At 55.7% G+C, this 18,118-nt stretch overlaps 1 protein-coding gene across 3 annotated transcripts; it reads right to left on the bottom strand.

The window, feature by feature from the left end:
* Positions 1 to 4,089: 4,089 nt before the first annotated feature.
* Positions 4,090 to 16,552, bottom strand: PNPLA5 (patatin like domain 5, triacylglycerol lipase). 3 transcript variants are annotated; one of them, XM_072843607.1, is made up of 9 exons: positions 16,261 to 16,552; positions 15,676 to 15,908; positions 13,972 to 14,037; positions 13,499 to 13,708; positions 11,775 to 11,835; positions 10,294 to 10,479; positions 8,193 to 8,325; positions 5,887 to 6,003; positions 4,090 to 5,274 (listed from the first exon to the last, which is right to left on the bottom strand). In XM_072843607.1, the coding sequence occupies exons 1-9, from the start codon at positions 16,451 to 16,453 to the stop codon at positions 5,190 to 5,192; spliced, it is 1,284 nt and encodes a 427-aa protein (XP_072699708.1). In that variant the 5' UTR covers positions 16,454 to 16,552; the 3' UTR covers positions 4,090 to 5,189. The 3 variants fall into 3 exon arrangements, with proteins under 3 accessions (XP_072699708.1, XP_072699709.1, XP_072699710.1); XM_072843608.1 differs by lacking the exon at positions 10,294 to 10,479; XM_072843609.1 differs by lacking the exon at positions 13,499 to 13,708.
* Between the last annotated feature and the right edge of the window lie 1,566 nt (positions 16,553 to 18,118).

Raw genomic sequence — 18,118 nt, 5'->3', positions numbered from 1 at the left:
CGTTTTCTTTGTTATATGTTCCGTTTTGTTGCATATTTTCCATTTGTCTGTGCTAATAATTTTTAAGGCTAAGTGCTCACTTATTATGGAAATATCAAACATATACGAAATTAGAAAAAAGTTTAGTCAATTTCTATGAACTCATCACCCAGTGTCAACTGTTACCAACCCACATTTCATCAATGCTCAGCCCCCCCCAGATTATTTTGAAACAAATCTCACGTATTATTTCATTCAGAAATACTTCAGTAGAGATCTCTAAAAGATAAAAACTCTTTGAAACCCACGTTCCCTATATATTAACACAGCTAAAAAATAATGAATGTTTCTTAACATCACCAAATACTTGGTTAGGTTAGTATCCAAGATCAGATTTATGGGTGGGATTCAAAGCCCAGAGGAGTTGAGGTATCTTCCTGGGGATGCCCAGTGTAACCAGGACTTAGTGCTGGGGCAGAGGTCAGCCCATTAGCATCACGAAATCCCAGCCATAGATTGGCACATACCAGCCTGCTTGGCACAGATGATATTAAGCAAGTCTGAGGCACAGATTGCTGGCTCAGGCAGGTAGTCACACCCACGGAGTGGTCCGTGAGGACACCAGTGCCCAGGGACTACAGGCTCCAACACACTCCTACCCAGACAGACGTCTAGGTCAAGATCAGTTACATCAGAATTTCTGCAGAAGGCTTCCTCAGTATTTCCACTCAGCATTCTAATGTTCAGACAGAACAGAATCACAGCTTGACCTGGGATTGAATGCTACCCCCACCACTGACTGGCTGTGGAACCTTAGACAAAGCACTTCACCTCTCTGAAGCTCAGATTCCTTGTGGGTTTAACTTACCATAGGCCACCCCCAGTATGCGTTTGCATCTACAGTGTCCCCTCCTGGAATAACTTGTTTGCCAACCCAAATTTTAGGCTCCCATGAAGAGCTAGTTCAGAAACCACTGAACAGTGGTTCAGTTCCACTGTGGTTAATCCCCTCCTGGAATCATCTCTAATATGGTGGTATTGTATGTGTTTGGGGCTCAGAGCAGAGCTGCAGGCGCCTTAGAAACCAGCTGGTCCAATCTCTGATTTTAAAGACAGGAAATGAGGAATTGATCAAGGACAGAACTTGCCTGGCATCACAGAGCAGGTGAACAATGAAGCTGTAATGATCGAGGGGTCTCTCTGTTTCCTGGAGCACAGATTTGGGCCTTTCCAGTTCTACCACTTACCAATCAACATAACCGTTTTGCACCTCCATTTCCTCATCCATAAATTGCAGAGTATATCTCCAAACTCCCAGGGTTGCTGTGAGAACTGAGATGATGGGCTTTGAAACATGTAGAGTGAGTGGTCTTGTAAGGGTTAGATTCCCTATTATTTCCACAGAAATAACAACAGAGGCATATGAGCTTCTTGGGGCAGGGATCTGCCTCAGGCACCTGGATACACTCTGCAGACAACAGGCTCTCAGAAAGCCAGCATGGGGCAGGGGTTTGCAGTCAGCCTGGGAAGGTGGATTGAGAATGAGAGCCATGACTGTGTCAGGGCTCCAAGGCCCAAAGAGGTCCTTGGTTGGAACATTGGGAGAAAGAGGATGGTGGTGGACACATGACTTTAGCTCCGATGATGGGAGACCATGGCATGATAGAGCTCTGATATCACACAGGTCTGGGCCCCATCACCACTACCCTGAGTTTTCTCAGGACTATTCCCCACCCAGCGGTGGTGTGAGGCTCAGAGGAGGCCCAGTGGTCCTCCTAGTCTGGTGCCTAACAAAGAGCAGATGTGAGGTTAGTGCATTTCACTTCCTGCTTCCTCTTTCTGGGCAGTAATTCCTACCATATGATGTAGTCTACAAGGAGCATTTACTTTTCTCAAATAAATATTTCATGAGGTACATGCTGTTATCTCCATTTTATGCAGGGGGGACCCAAGACTCTAAGAGGAGAGGGAATTTTGCTAGGTTACATTAATGCTCAATTGTGGAGATGGGACTTAGACCCATGTGGACCTCAATTCAGAGTCCTAGATCCCTCCTCTCCTCTGTAATGCCCTGGGGCTCTATGCTGGAAGGCTGTATGGGTAATAAGCCAGGGAACTCTGACCTGGATCAGCTCCTGGGCTGTCTGCTTTGTCAGCTGAGCCACCTCCAGGCTTAAGGGAGAACACAGCACTGTTGGTGGATGGTAGCTCAGTGAAACCCACAGGAGTTGCCCAGGCTAAGCCCATTCATTCTGAGACTACATTAATAGAGGAGGTGACCAGGAGGTGAGAGGTAAAAGGCAATTTAGGTCCAGTACTGGTCATCTCATATCATATCAGGGGCAGCACTGGACTCCATACTCCTAGGGAGACTTGAACAAACTAGGGGTATGGGGTTGTAGTTTACCACGCAGCAAGTCTGGGTTGGGGATGTCCCTGATGAGTGGTGGTAAGGCACAGGCTATTCACTGCAGAAAAGAGCAGCCTCTTTTATCCTTCTATCCCTTCTACCCTTCTACCCTTCTATCCCTGGCAGGCTGTCCCCAGGCAGAGGGAGTAGGCAGGGTGCATTGGCCCAGAGCACAGAGCTGGGATCAATGGAGAAAGCCACAGGCAGTCGGATTTTTTTTTTAAGATTTTATTTATTTATTCATGAGAGATACAGAGAGAGAGGCAGAGACACAGGCAGAGGGAGAAGCAGGCTCCATGCAGGGAGCCCGATGTGGGACTCGATCCTGGATCCTGGGATCACGCCCTGAGCCGAAGGCAGACACTCAACCACTGAGCCACCCAGGCGTCCCCTGCAGTCAGATTTTAAAGCCACATGAGAAAATGTCTAAGAGTTCAATAGGAGAGAAATCGGGGAAGTACTTATAAACTGTAAAGCACTGTGAGTGATGCATGTGAATAATCTCTGCAACCACAAGTTGTGAAGACATGACCCTGACTCAGGAGCCACAAATAATAAAGACAAAAAGAAGTGCTCAGAGCAGAGTATTATCTGCCACTGAGATATTCAATCAAATAAGCTAGAAACATTTAGCAACATGCTGTCAGGAAAAGAGGATGAAGATGAAGATGGGAGAGGCCTATTATCTTTTTCCATCTAAGACACAAAACAAAGCAATGGGGGCAAAGATGGCCCTAGGGAAAGCCCCAAAGAACCGGTGAGAGAAGGGGTGATAAAGGGAGGTCTGTGGGCACATAGAGGCCCATGTCCTTGATAGGGGATAATTCTCAGAGGCCTCCTGAGCCTCTAGATCCTCAACCTGGAGCCCCAGGAGGCCAGTCCTCCCCTCTCCACAGGCAGGGGAAATCCCAAACCCAGTGCCTGGGAGCGAGGACAAGGCATCCCAGGTCTGTGGAGAGAGGAAACTTGGGGCTTGGAGATCACCTGACTCAAGTTAGGACAGCCCCCTTCCTGCTGCAGGGGACAGTATCTGTGCCTGCCCCCACCCAGGTGACAGCAAGAGGGGACAGAGGCCAGCTCAGCCCCAGTGGGTCCTGGAGATGAGTGGGGAGGTGGACCCTCCCACAAGTCCTCGCTCTCGGTAACCTCTCCTCTCCCTTTCAACCTCCCACCCTGACCCAGGCCCTCCTATGCTCTGCTCTCTCACTCTGCCCTTGGCTTTTCACTTCTCTGCTCCCAACACCTCCCCTGACTGCCCACATCCGAAGCTCTGATCACCGTGACAGTGGCCTCTGCGACCCAGCCTCTGCCTACCCTCCGCCTGCCTCATCACGCTCGGTGCTCCCCATCGCTTACAAGGCCCCGACCACACCAACTACTTGCTGTTCCCTCTGCTTGCAAAGCTCTTCCCCCGGCTGTCTGCCTCTCATCTGAGGCCCTGCCCCTGATGTCACCTTCTCAGAGAGGCCTTCCTGGACCACTGACCCAATGTTGCTCCCACCCTGACCGCCGCTGTGTCCATTCTCTCTCGCTCTCTTCACGCCACTACTGCTCCTCAGATCATCTCATTTTCAGCTTCTGGTTGGCTGTTTAGCATCTCCTTCCCCTTACTTGCCCCAGAATGCAAGTTTTGTTCACTGCTGTGACCCTAGAACCTACAACCCATTAAGCATAAATCAAATGAATGAATGAATGAGTCATTATCTCTTTTGTTTGGATTTATTCCTCTGCTCTTTTTTTCTCTTGCTGATGTCTCCATCTCCCCACCCTCCCCATCCTTACTCAGGCTGAGTGTGTCCTAAGGGACTAGCCAAGATACAGTGTGGGTTCTACTCTGAGGACAAGAAGAGGATCGGCTCCCAGGAGAGGCCAGAGGGCTAGGGTCCCAGTCTCCTCTCTGCGAGAGAGGAAGGGACCTGGGGGTGGCGTGTGTGGAGGCACTGCTACACCATAAGCCTTCCTGAGGAATAAGGGGGTGGCGCCACAGTGCTGGCAGCCAGGGGTCCCGGGCACCCCAGCAGGACCCACGTAGGTGGGATTCTGAGAAGATTTTGAGCCCCCTCTCTCTTTCCACCTTCACATTCCCTGCTGGGGGGTCCCCGCTGGATGGATGAGTAGGAAGTCAGAGATCAAGGTTGCTAGAATGAGACAAACCATGGGGTCACCACGGGGCTAGTGCAGGACCAAGGAAGTCAAAGGAAGGGTCTGAGGGGAGGCACACCCCAACCCATCACTTCCATCTGCCTTCTAATCAGGAGCACATGGCACTTTCACTGTCTTCTGCAAAGTGCTCTGCAAACAGCTCAGCAACAGCATGCGGACCCTGCTCAACAGACGCTGCCCCTGAGTCCCCCACCACAGAAATTCAAGAGCCAATTTGTGTGTCTCAGCTCCTACCTTCCTTTTTCCCTCTGATAAGTCAGGGGCCGGGTGACCTGGATACAGTGACCAAGGGACATACCAACCAGCTGGGCCTCTCCCAAAAAAGAAGTCCCCGGGCCCCCGGGAGACACCCCTTCTCTCACTGGTTCCTTGGCTCCAAGGAACAGGGGCTCCAGGGGAGCTGGTGGGACCTGTTCTGGTTCCCGGGGGCCACCCACCCACACAATCACGGGTGAGTCTGAGAGGAAAGGGAGGCTGTCCCCTCAGTCCTCCACTCAGCAGATAGCACCACTCTGGGCTCTGAGCCTCTGGAAGACTAGTCAGGACTCAAGGACTGGGAGCAGATGTCGGCACAGGATGAGGGCCAAGACGGGGACCAGGGGAGGCCAGACCCTGGGCTGGCCCTGCATTGTGCCCCTCAGGCCTGATGGGGAGGTCTGGGATCCTTGGCCAGGTCCACGAGAGGAGCTGCCCCAGGCTGGAGGGGGCTGGTGACCGGCAGGCTGTGGAGGAAGCAGAAGCCGGGGAGTACAAGCTTTTAGAGCCCGGGGAAGGGTGAAGGTCAGGGTGGAGCCACGTGGGGGCAGCCCTCGCATTCAGAGAGCCCTGGGTCCCTCTTCTCCCAAGATCCTGCCACAAGGAGAGCCCTGAGGCCCTTATTCTGGCCCCGCTGAGACGGGCAGGAAGGTTCCAGGGATGGCTGTCAAGTAGGCTGGAAGGACACCAGGGCCTCTAGCCAGTAGGGAGGGCAGGTTGAGGAGAGACAGCAGACCCAACTCAGACCCCACACAGGACAGGCAGGGACATCTGGAAGGCTGCTGGAAGGCTGCTGGGGATCTGGCGGGGCAGGGAGGCCCACTCGTCCTCTGGGAGCTCAGGCTGCCTCGGTGAGCAGGTCCTGCGCACTGACCAGCGTGACTGGTCAGCTCCTACCTCCGGCCCAGCATGGGCCTGGCCCCCAGTGGTGACCAAACATGTGCCAGGGCCTGCACGGGTGGCTGGAGAGAAGGACATGGACAGCGCGGACCCTGCCCAGGGTCCAGAAAAACAGCCGGGGCCTTTCCCCACAGGGGAAGCCTTACCCGCTCCGACCCAGGCCACGCTGCCCACCTCACCTGACCAGCCTGAGGAGTTGGTCCTTTGACCTGGTGTAGATCTCAGCAGCCAAGCTCTGCAGCACGCCCTGCATCCACCACACGTCGGCTGGCATATCGGGCAGCCACGCCACCAGCCTGGACGAAGGGGCAGCAGACACTTCGCTCAGCTAGGCCAGAGCGTGCAGCCAGCCGTGCCCTCCTACCCCAGGGGCCCGGAGCAGGGAGCCAGAGGCTCCTGACCCCGAGGCACCAGGCCTAGTGGAAGCCGAATAGGGGGCGAGAAGCACCCAGCAGCGTTGGCCCCGCCACAGAGCTGGCTATCGACTCCACCGGGGAGTTGGGCAGGAAGGGGCAGGGCTCTGGGGCCAGGCTGGGGTCCGGTTGCCGCCCAGCTCCCCTGCTCATCGGCTGTGTGACCTGGGCAGGTCAGGGAACCTCTCTGGGCCTCAGCTTCCTCACCTGCCAGAAGAGGACCATGACCTTGCGTGCAGGTGCCCTGGACCTGCCCTCCCTACTCTCCTGGCCTCCAGTCTCCTTCCTCTTAGCAGCCAGTGACTTCCCTGAAATACAATCCGATAGAGCCTTTCTTGCTCAAAACCCTCCCATGGCTCTCCGTGCGAACCCTGTAGGGTCAAGAGGACCAGGCCATCCAATTGTGGCTGAGACAGTGCCTGGCTGGGCACCTTCTCCGACTCATTGGGCACGGCAGAGCCTCCCCCCAATATGTTGCCTTCAGCGGAGCCTCTAAACAGGGCCTCAAACTAGCAGACAGTCCACAGGGTGGAGTATGAGAAGCAAAACGTAACCTGGACCATCACCTCCCTTGCTCTGGACTGTCTGCCTCTATTATTACAACCTGCATGTTGAACATGTACGTTACAAAAAAAAAATACTAAGTATGAAGTTGAATTTCCCTGTGACCTGGATAGGTTTCTCCATCGGTGCTCATATAGAGACTTTTTTTTTTTTTTGAGCTGAAAAGTCTAGACTTTGCACTTCTCCTCTTTGACTCTGACCTGTGGTTTCAATCTAACAGCTCAGCATGAGGAGAATCTGAATTAGCGGAAAGCTCTCTTCCTGGCTTTGGGCCGCTGGCAATGCCAACAGCAGGGCTGATCCAGTCATTAACTCATCGTGGAGCGAAACAGAGACCTGTGGTTCATCGTCAGAGACCTTTTAGGGGATAAAGAGTTTTTAAAAATACTCTTCTCCATGGAAACGCTTTGCTGCCTTCCCACTGCTGTTAGGATGCAGACCACACTCCTCGCCTGGCTGCAGAGCCCTGCGTGTCTAGCCCCTGCCAGCCACCGCCACGTCGCCTCACCCCTGCTGCATCTCGTCCCGGACTCTACCTTTTGGCTCCTGCCATACTGGCCTCCTTTTCTGCTCCTCCAGTGAGCCTTACTGCCTCTGCCTTCTACCTCATGACCTTTGCACATGTTGTTCCATCCCTCTGGAACTCTTTTCTCCTTCCCTCTTTCCCTGGACTCCTACCCATTTTGTCTGGTGGACTTCTACCCATTCTTCAGGTTATAACTCCAAAGTTACCTTCTTTAGGCAGCCTTCCCTGACCAGAGAGCCCCCAGGGTGAGCTATCTCGGTTCACAGCCAGTGTAGACCTCTTTGAGGAATCACAGCCAGTGTAGACCTCTCTCGGCATCACTAGGCACAGGTGTGATTGCACAGATGAGCATGTGACAGTTTGTGGGTTGTGAGCTCCACAAGGCCGGGGACTGGGTCTGAGTCAGTGCTGCCTCCTTATCCCCAGCCAAGGCCTGGCCCTAGGTAGGCCCTCGATAGCTATCGGTGGAATGAATGAACAAACAACGCAGGTGATTCATTCATCAGCAAAGTCAGAATGGTTAGTGAGGGCTTAACCACAACCAGTCTGCCCTGGAAGGGCCTTATTTTATAGAAGAGGAATTAGAGGCCCAGCGGGGTCAAGAGACCCGGCCCAGACCACACAGCAAATCTGAACCAGACCAGCCCCTAGAGTTATTTCTCCAGAAGCAGCACATTTCCTCTGAGCAGAGCAAAGGGCCAAAGGTCCTAGAGACAGGGGAGGGCCAGAGCGTTGACCAGGACGTCCCGTTTCTGATCCACCGGTCATCCCCTTGATAGCCCATCTCCCCATCAGTCCCATCTTGCAGAGGAGAGCACCGAGACGCCTCTGGGTTGTGCAAGCAGCACCATGCAAGCAAGCGGAGGCCAGCCAGGCTCTGCCTACCCAGCGTGCCAGCTGCCCTTCCTGCCATGGGCGCTCGTCTCTACCACAACCTGGGTGACAAGCCAGGCCCTGTCCAGGGCCGCTGGCTCAGCCTCACCTTTTGCTCCGGAAGTAAATGTACTCGAAGGGTAGTGTGCAGGGCAGCAGCAAGTAGGTCAGTGCCCGGCCGGGCCTCGACCGGCAGAAGCGGGCCCAGGTGCTGGCGTCTCTCGTACATGCCTTCTGCAGTGCTGCAGGAGAAGCCACGGCATGACCACCACCCCTCCAGCCAGCCCCCTCACCATCACCCCCTCCGCCTCACATGGTCCACAAAGCATGCCCACCCCCCCACCTCATCCCCATCTGCAGAGAAAGAAGCGGCACTGACCAAGCCCCTAGTCTGAGCCAGCAGAGGGCTAGGCACTCGGCCTGCACTCTCTCACTATTGTCCCCAAACCACAGGGCGTGCCCCTTTCACAGATGAGGAGACTGAGGTTCAGAGTGGGGAAGTGACTTGCTCAAAGACCATCCCAGGAAGTGGCAGGGGTCCCAAGATGGAATCAAGGTCTCAGGCTCTCCGAGATCTTTCCATCTCTCTCACCCTTCTGCAAAGTCTGTTGTGGCCTCTCACCCCAGGATGGGACAAGTGCCCATGCCAACCTCCCTTGATGACAGCAACACATCAGTGTCATTAGCAACAGCGGCAGCAAGAATGACATAACCACTTCCCGAGCCCCCCATCTCCTGACATGACCAGGGTAGAAGAGACTGGCATCCTGGTCAGGGCAGCGCCGGAGCCCAAATCCTAGTTTTCAGACCAAGTCTCAGCCTCCAACCCGGTCTCAGGCTAGTGCTGTCGGGACAGCCCCTGAGAGGGGTCACAGACACCCCAGCTCAGAGACCAGCTCCTCCTCACTTACCTGCGTGTGTCCCAAGATGCAGGCAGACACGCATGGATTAAGAGAGGTCTGCAAGGGTCCAGCAGGTTAACACCTGTCCCAGGGACCAGCGGCCTGTGCGGCCCCATCACGAAGGCGGCTCTCCGGTGCCCCCAGGTGGCCGCAGGGATGCTGCCTTGGGTCCAGAGCTCCAAGCTCAGACCTCTGGGCTCAGCACAGATCCAGGCCTGTCCCTGCACACCCCATATGGTCTCCGGTGCAGAAAGAGACTCCGTCTCCATCCCCTCGCTCACCCAGACTGTCCTCGCTCTAACCTCAGCCACTGTCCTCTCTCCTCCCAGTCTCCCCCCACCCACAGCCCGTCCCCTCCCAGCCAGGTGCAGAAAGCTGTATCTAGACTTCGGAGCAGCCGTGAACTCTGAAAAGGAGGGGCTGCCCCTCGTAAGCTTCCCCCCACCTCCAGTGCCTCCCCATCTCCCTCGACCTGCAGCTCTCAAAGCCACCTGCCTGACGCTCCCAGCCTGCCAGCTTACCTCTTCCCTTGCCCCTCAGCCACCACGCTGCAGCCACGGGGCCCTCCAGCAGCCCCCACCAAACCCAGGACATTTGCACACACTGTACCCTCTGCCTGGATGCTCATATTCCCCCCCTTTGTCTGGCCAGCTCCTCCTTTCTGGTCTCACTTAGATGCTGTTCAAACCCACATCCCCACCACCATTACACACACCTAGACTTTTCTGCTGCTGCATTGTGACTTTTGGGTCACTACGAAGGAGGGCAGAGTAAGTGGCTCAGAGCAGAACTCCTGCTTGGGCTATTTGTTAGCTGGGTGACTTTGGACAAGTCACTTCACCTCTCTGTGCTATGGTTTCCTCATCCATACAATGGGGACAATTCAGTGCCATCCTCAGAGTATTGGTGGGAAGAAGAAATGAGCCCATCTCCACGTGGAGAGTCCAGACCCCTCTGTGTGGGCCTCTCTCACGTCCTCAGTACTTTCTGCTCTTCCCTGGCCTTGTGGGCAAAGGCCTGGCTTTCTGAGGCACAGATTTGGGTCGGAATTTCCCAATTGCCTCTCCGAGCTTCAGCGTCCTCATCAGTGAAATGGGGTAAGGAAAACATGTAAGCCCACGGCTGTGGTATGGAGTGAATGACACCACTGTATAAAGGTGCTGGCGCCACACTTGGCACATAATAGGTGCTCAATTAAGGAGTCCTGTCCTCTTCCAGCCCGTGAACACCTGCAGGGCAGGGTCTCTGCCCCCAGGCTCCTGTGTGCAGGGCATGTGCTAGGTGAGCAAGCACATGAAGGGGCAGTACCAGCCTCCAGCTCTGGTGAGAGCTGCTCAAAGTTGGGCACGTCCTTGACCAGCACATTGGGCACCGCCCAGTTGAGAGACAGGCCCCCCTCCTGGCCTCTGTTGTGGCCGGTGTCCTGGCTCCCATCAGCTGGGGCTGGAGGCTCCTTAGACACCAGCATCCAAAGCACTGGCTCCTTTGTAAGTCCTGGATCAGTGGAGAGGAGGGATGTGACAGATCAGCACGTCTGGAACCCCCTGGTGACACGTCCTGCCTCTCCATGCCACCCGAACCTGCCCCAGTTCCCAAAGCCAGCTCTGGGGACCTGCTTGGTCCAGGGTGGACCCCTGGCTCCTCCTGAATGAATGGCCTCTTCCCGTTGTCCCCCGGGCCTTCTCTGATCCTCATTTCCTGTGTACTTTCTAGTGGCTAATCAGAGCCTGGACCCTGAAGACACAGCCCAAGGTTCAAAACCCTGATGTCAGGCAGCTCCGGTGGCACAGCGGTTTGGCGCCGCCTGCAGCCTGGGGTGTGATTCTGGAGATCCACGTCGGGCTCCCTGCATGGAGCCTGCTTCTCCCTCTGCCTGTGTCTCTGCCTCTCTCTCTGTGTCTATGAATAAATAAATAAAATCTTTAAAAAAAAAAACAACAAAAACCCTGATGCGAGAGCTGCTAGCTCTGCAACCTAACTGCTCTGTGCCTCGGTTTCCCTCTTTGAGAAAGTAGAAAATTAAAATCTGCTTCATGTGGTTGTTCCGAGAATTAAAGAAGACAAGTACGTAAAGCTCATGCCAGATCCGGGCATGTGTCAAGTGCTCAGCAAATTCTCTCCTGCTGCTGTGTGTTTGGGGCTGCAGCATGGGGGGCAAAGGGCGTGGGTTCTGGAGCCAGATGGCCTGGGTTCAAGTCTCCGCTCTACACGTTGGACAGCATTGCCCAGTGGGATGACATGCAAACCCTCCAGCTGAGAAGACCCCCCCACTACCCCACGAACACACACACACACACACACACACACACACATACACACACGCTCTCCGGAGGCCACACTGAGTTATGGTGCTGGCCTCCGTTCCTTTGCTGTTGTTCATCTTCCCTCTGCTCGGAATGCTCTCTTCCCGTCTTCAGCCTTTCCAGTCTTTGTAACTCATCGAAGCCCAGCTTACCCGATGCCGCCTCCAGGAAGGCCCCCTTGCCCACCTCCTAAGCTGGGTCAAGCGCCCCCTCTGGGCTCCCATAGGCCTGAGCATCCCTCCATCTCCATGGGGAGAGGTCTCCCTCTTGGTCTGTCTCCCAGCACCAGGCTCAAGGCAGCTCAAGAGCAGGACGCACGTGTGATCCTCTCTGGGTCCCCAGCCTCCAAGCAGAGGCCAAGCATAGAGCAGAGGCTGAGCATAGAGCACAGTGAGGGATCTGAGGTCCCCAAATACCAGGAAAGCGGGTTCTACTTGGGGCTCACAGGAAGCAGGATGCCCCTCTACTCTGGGGGCTGCCACCTACCGCGTCTCTCCAGGAACCTGAGGGCATCCAGGTAACCTTGTCTGCAGTTGTCCGCTGCTACCTGCAAACACACAGGTCAGGATGGGGTGGGGAAGGCCTGGCCCTGCCCCCTGAGCTGTGTTCACAGGCCAGAGACTTGTCTTCACCTGGAAGCCATCTCTGCCCAGCCTGTGCTCCCCAAGAAGCCCCTCAGCAGGACTCAAGGACCCGTGCTAGGCGGGGATGGTGACAGGACCGCAGGCAGGACAAGCTGCTCCATCAGCTGCCCTCCCCGCAGCTCCATGTCACCTCCCTCCTCTCAGACTCCTTGGTGGGGGCTCTTGCTCCAGACTCTTCTCTCTGGTCTCAGTGCCCTCCTCTGGACAACACGGTAACTAGGCCTGGCCCAGGATGCCCGGGGCGTTCCCTGGATCCCTATGGGTCAATGCAGGGTGGTTGCCTTTGCCCTTTGCTGTTTATTCCCAGAACCAGCCTGAGATAGCAGAGGACCCCAGGGGCCCACACCCTGTCTCAATCAGGGCTCCACTGGTGGAGAAAAGCCACCTGCAGGTCCAGGAGGGAGCCCTGCCTTCCCCCGCTGTGTGGCCTCAGGATGGCCACACCACGTCTCTGACAGCCTCGGCTTCCTTGTCTCTAAGATGGGGCTGAGATTTTCTGTCCACCCCACAGCTATAGGGAAGATCAGAGTAAATGAACATGATCTTGTTTCATAACTTCTAAAACACAACAGAACCAAGGTGCCTGGCTGGCTCAGTTGGTAGAGCATGGGGCTCTTGATCTCAGGGTCATGGGGTCGAGCCCCACGTGTGGCATAGAGATTATTTATTTATTTATTTATTTATTTATTTATTTATTTATTTATTTATTTATTTAATAAATTTTTATTTATTTATGATAGTCACACACAGAGAGAGAGAGAGAGGCAGAGACACAGGCAGAGGGAGAAGCAGGTTCCATGCACCGGGAGCCCGACGTGGGATTCGATCCCGGGTCTTCAGGATCGCGCCCTGGGCCAAAGGCAGGCGCCAAACCGCTGCGCCACCCAGGGATCCCGCATAGAGATTATTTAAAGTCAAAAACAAAACAAAATGCTACAGAACCATAGAAGGTATGAAAGAGTAGGAGAGGAACAGGACATGGTTGAGGTAGAGGAGCATGTTATGGTGATTGTTTGTGGTCAAATTACCCATTTTCCAGAAATATCAAGGGAAAAAAGCAAATGTAGATCTATTGTCCATTTTTGTCTATGCTTTTGCCTCCCCTCCACAGGAATAGTCAACTGGCCACAGTCCAGGGCCATAGTTAGGAGCATGGGTCGAGGCTAGCTGAGGATTTGGAACTGGGCTTTGCTGCCTCCAGGCTGTGTGACTTTGAACAAGGTGCTTAGCCTCTCTGAGCCTTGATGTCTTCCCCCTGAGTAACAGATGGTAGTAGTATCTTCTCACGGAGCCTGACCCAGAGGAACACCAGCGGAGGCCTGGCTCACACCCCAGCTCTGCAGGGTTGGCATTGATGTGGGGCCAGCTCAACATTCACTCAAGCAGCGGAAACTTGTAAGGACACAACCTGACTCCTGTGCCATAGGTTCAAGAGCTTGGCTGTAAGACTCAGAGCATGTATCCCAACTGCCCTGAGGTGGGGTCGGGGGAAAGTCTGACTCACAGGATCCTTGATCACGGTCAAGCCTCTAATACCTTCAAAGTGGGCACTGGGGCCAGGCCTACCTCAGAGTTGGGGGATATGAGGCAACTGAACCCCAGGAAGAAGTTCTTGGTGGAGATCTGGAGACTGGCATTGAAGGCATTCAGCTCATGTATGTTGGCCGAGGTGCTCTGGGGGCAGATGTCCACCGTCCCATGGAAAGGGGACACGGTGATTGTGGAGGGCGAGTCCGAAAAGGGAAGGTGGTTGCTCAGAGCCCCATCGATGTAGCGCTGCAATTCAGGTGGGTTATCTGCTCAGGATCCCTGCCCTCTTCCCATGCTGCAGCTGGTGACCCCTAGCTGCCCCCGAGCCACGAGGTCTTCTAGCCCAGGATGCTGTGAGCACCCCCCAGGAGCAGAGGGAGGGCCTGGCACACAGTAGGTCCTCAAGGAGCACAGGTTCCCTCCAACCACACGCCTTTCAGCAGTAGGGACACTGGATACCCAGAGCACGGGGCAGGGACTCAGTCATCAAGCCCCCAAAGTGCACTTACCTCCCCTCTGAATTCGGGGGGAATTATCCCACAATAGAAAGGAAAGTACACGGTGCAGATCAGAGCCTGGGAAAACAAGTCAGGGGAAACACAGTTGTTCATGCTCCTGGCGTTCGGAACGTGCTCTGGGTGTGGTGTCTAACCCCAGAGCAGCCTGCAAAGTTTGTGGCATTAGCCCTGTGTTCAGGGGAGGGAAACGAGGCCCAAAGAAGTTGCCATGTCCCAGCCAAGTTCTCAAGGTTAAGAAGGTATTTGAATGCAGAGGCCTGCATGACACCCACCCTCCTCTTGCTTCTCATGGGTCCTTGCTCACTCGATACCGCTGCTGGGATTTTTTTCCCCCTAAAGACAATTTCTCCTCCACCTACCTGGAAGGAATTCTTCACCAACAATCTAGATATGTCTCCCAAAGTGTGTTCCCTGACCCAACCAGATGCATCTCAAACAAGAAACCTTGACTTCTTTATCCACTTGGAAAACGCTGTCCATTCTTCCCAGTAGAGGCTCTGACAAGTCCAGCAGTGAAAAAGATGCTTACCATATTGACATTTGGGGCTTGAGAAAATTCTGTCTTGGGAGTAGGGGACGGATGGAGTGGGAGGGTGCTGTCCTGTACGAATGGGATACTTAGCAGCATCCTTAGCCTCTACCCACTAGGCGATAGTACTTTGTGCATGCGCGTGCACACATACATACACACACACACAGTTGTGACAACCAAAAATGCCTCCAATGTTGCCAAATGTCCCCAGGGTGACTACTGGCCTAGAGCTTACCAAACTCCTAGAGCATAGAAACTTGTCTTGAGGTCTACTTGGAAACATCCCTCCAACCCTCTCTGAGGGACACAGAACTCATCCTGGCTCTAACCAGTTGGAGATGCAAGCGGCAGTATCTCATTCCCCCAGATTAATAATAATAGTGACAGCAGCTAATGTTTACTGAGTCCCTACTGTGTGCTATGTGCTATGTGCCCTACAGGCAAAGATGCTGGGATAACTTTTAGGGTCCCTGACTGGCTTTCTCGAGAGCCCATGGACATCAGCTCACAGCAAAGGATGTGGCCCCTCTCCTGCACACACTAAGAATTCCGATCATCACAGACTCAGAAACAGTCCCCATGTTGGGTGCTGGGGTCACAAGGTGAAGCAGATCCCACATCAGGGACCCTAGTCTGGGTGTCAGGCACAGACCGTGATAAGAATGGGGAGCAGAGCTCTGGGCCTCCCTCCCGGTCTCCCTACCTGCCTGAGCCCTCCCAGGGACCCAACCCACGTGACCACTCCCACAGCCTGTCACTGGCCTCCCTCCCTGACCGTGCAGCTCTCTGTCACAACCTCCTATTTTATAACAATCCTGAACTGTTTCCTAATCTATGGCAGGCAGGCACTCCTTTGGAAAAACAGTACCTTCAGGGACCCTGAATACCGAAGCCTGACTTTGCCCCCTCCCGAGCCGTTCCCTTGTGTCCAGCCAAGGGGCCTTCCCAAAGCAAGCTGGGAGTCTCCGTACTCACCCTGCGGCCCCTCTCTGTAGCTCTTACAAATGAGAGATGCAAATGTAGACTCTTACAAATGAGAGCCTTAAGTGACACCGCCCCCCTGCCCTTGAAGGAGGGTCTGCCTCTGGGAAGCACCTGGAAGTTACTGCAGAGTCGAAGCCCACTCACCTGCCTCCAGGCCCTGGGTCCTGCCACACACTCACCTGGATGACTTCATTGCGGGTTGCGAAGTTGGTGACAATGATGTTGCGGCCATCCGACCAGCGGGTCATGGAGATGCCCAGCCGCTGGGAGGCCAGGATGTGAATGTTGGGGGGCAGGCTCTCCTGCAGCTGCTGCCTAATGTGCTCAATGGGGGCGAAGGCGGGGTGGAAGATGCCCAGGCTCAGCTGCTCCAAGTGCTTGACCATGCCCAGGAGATTGGAGCAGCAGAAATCTGGGGGCGTGGGGAGAGGAGAGAGTCCTCAGACACCCAGGGGGCCTGCTCACGTCTGTCCCGAAGACTTGACCTCCCTCCCGGGTACCTGGGGAGTGGAGAGTCTTCCCCTCTCCGGCTCAGAATTTCTGTGCCCAGCCCTGCCTTCAACGCTCTGTCCACCTTTTTTGATCTTGGGAACAGCCTCCCCAGCTCTGATCCGTCCCCCGAGAAACAGGGTAACCCTACCCCGAGTCCTCGGGGTTCTCACGAGGGTCCAGTGGGCGCATGCTGGATGTAAGGGGCTGAAACCGCGTCTCCAGCGTGGGGCCGGCGTCCCCCGCGCCCCCCGCCCGCGCCGGCCCCCACGCACCCAGCGACTGGTCCGCGATGATGCTGACGGCGTTGAGCGCCCCGGACGAGGAGCCGTAGATGCGGCGGGCGCCCTGGAGGAGGCGCGGGGCGCGCTCGCGGAAGCAGCGCGTGACGCCCACGTGGTAGAGGCCCAGGAAGCCGGCGCCCGAGAAGGACAGGTTCCAGCTGCCCTCGTCTTCGTAGCAGCGCATGGCGGCGGGGCCGGCGGGGCTCGGGTGCCGCACCCGGGCACAGGACTAGGGCGCGGGACACACGGCTCCGAGGAAAAGCTGCAGCTGCAGCCGGGGCCCCGCCCCCTCGGGCCCCGCCCCCTCGGGCCCCGCCCCCTCGGGCCCCGCCCCGCCCCGTGGCCCCGCCCCCTCGAGGCCCCGCCCCCTCAATGCCCCCGCCCCGCCCCTCGGGGCCCCGGCCGCGTCACCCGCCGCGCCAGCCAATGAGGTCCCGGGGCCGCGACGCCCCGCCCCCCGGGTGTGCGGCAGGTTGGCCCCAGAGGTGCCCGCTGGCCCCGGGCGGGCAGTGGGCTGGGGGCGCCCCCGCACGGCTGCGGGGGGTGGGTCACGGCCCCGAGGCGGGGTGACCGACCCGGGGGAGAGGCGCCAGCGCCCCGCCTGCTCTCTGGCAGCGGAAGCAGATGAGGGAACCGAGGGCCGTGAAGGAACGTGCTAGGCTGGAGGTGGACCTCGGGGTCCAGCTGGACTTCCTTCCGCAGCTGTGCTGGTTCGGGTACCGGGGACAGCCAGCGTCAGCCGCCGCGAGCTGTGTGGCTTTGCCCATACTCCTCCCTCTCTGGGCTGCAGTTTTTCTTATACTATGAGGGGCTTGGGTGCGAGGACCTGTTCTATCGCTGCTCCTCTGGCCCCGACTCCCTCCCCATCGACTGGCCGGGGCGGGGCGGGGGATGGGGTGTCGGCTGGGACAGCGGGCACAGGCACTGAGCTGAGTGCCCTTTGCAGTCACCTGCGCAAAGCTGTGTGGGTCAGGACCACTGTACCTATGTTCATTTGGGGACACTGAGCCCTGGAGAGGCTTAGACACCTGTAGGGCCAGGAAATGCCTCCCAGAAAACTTGCCCATGCCCTGAAAACTGGGGCAGTGGTTCTGGAAGTCAAGCAGGCAACGGGTAAAATTAAGTTTTAATTTTAAACAAATGATCTGACCCGTCCAGGAGGGTGTTGCAGGGGAGGGCGCGAGGAGGAAGCGTTGCCTGTGATGGTTCGTGATAGGTGACTCTCCCCACCGCTACTCCCTCCCCAGAGAACGGATGAATAACCACAATGGGACAGTTCACGGAAAGTCATAGAGCATCAGATGTGATGAGCAAAAGAAGAATGAGGTTTATTGCCTGGCTCATTTATGCAAACATGTAAAAACATTCCCAACACTTTGCTATGTATTTTTTAAATGATATATTAACAGCCTGGGAGATGGATTGCTAGGTCACACCTTATATATGTGTGAAAGGATGTGCCCTTGGGAGTGGAAGGCAAGAGAAACAGGTGAGGGGAGGGGCAATGAATAAAATAGTACAATAAGGGATCCCTGGGTGGCGCAGCGGTTTGGCGCCTGCCTTTGGCCCAGGGCGCGATCCTGGAGACCTGGGATCGAATCCCACATCGGGCTCCTGGTGCATGGAGCCTGCTTCTCCCTCTGCCTGTGTCTCTGCCTCTCTCTCTCTCTCTCTCTGTGTGACTATCATAAATAAATAAAAAAATTTTTAAAAAAAATAGTACAATAAAACAAATGTGCATGGGGCGCCTGGGGGGCTCAGTGGCTGAGGTCTGCCTTCGGCTCAGGTCGTGATCCTGGGGTTCTGGAATCAAGTCCCGCATCAGGCTCTGCATCGGGCTCCCCGCAGG

The sequence above is a fragment of the Canis lupus genome, chromosome 11 (assembly GCF_048164855.1).
Source record: "Canis lupus baileyi chromosome 11, mCanLup2.hap1, whole genome shotgun sequence".
NCBI lineage: Eukaryota > Metazoa > Chordata > Mammalia > Carnivora > Canidae > Canis > Canis lupus.
The sequence above is the reverse complement of the archived record's forward strand: the minus strand, read 5'-3'. Positions and strand labels throughout refer to the sequence as shown.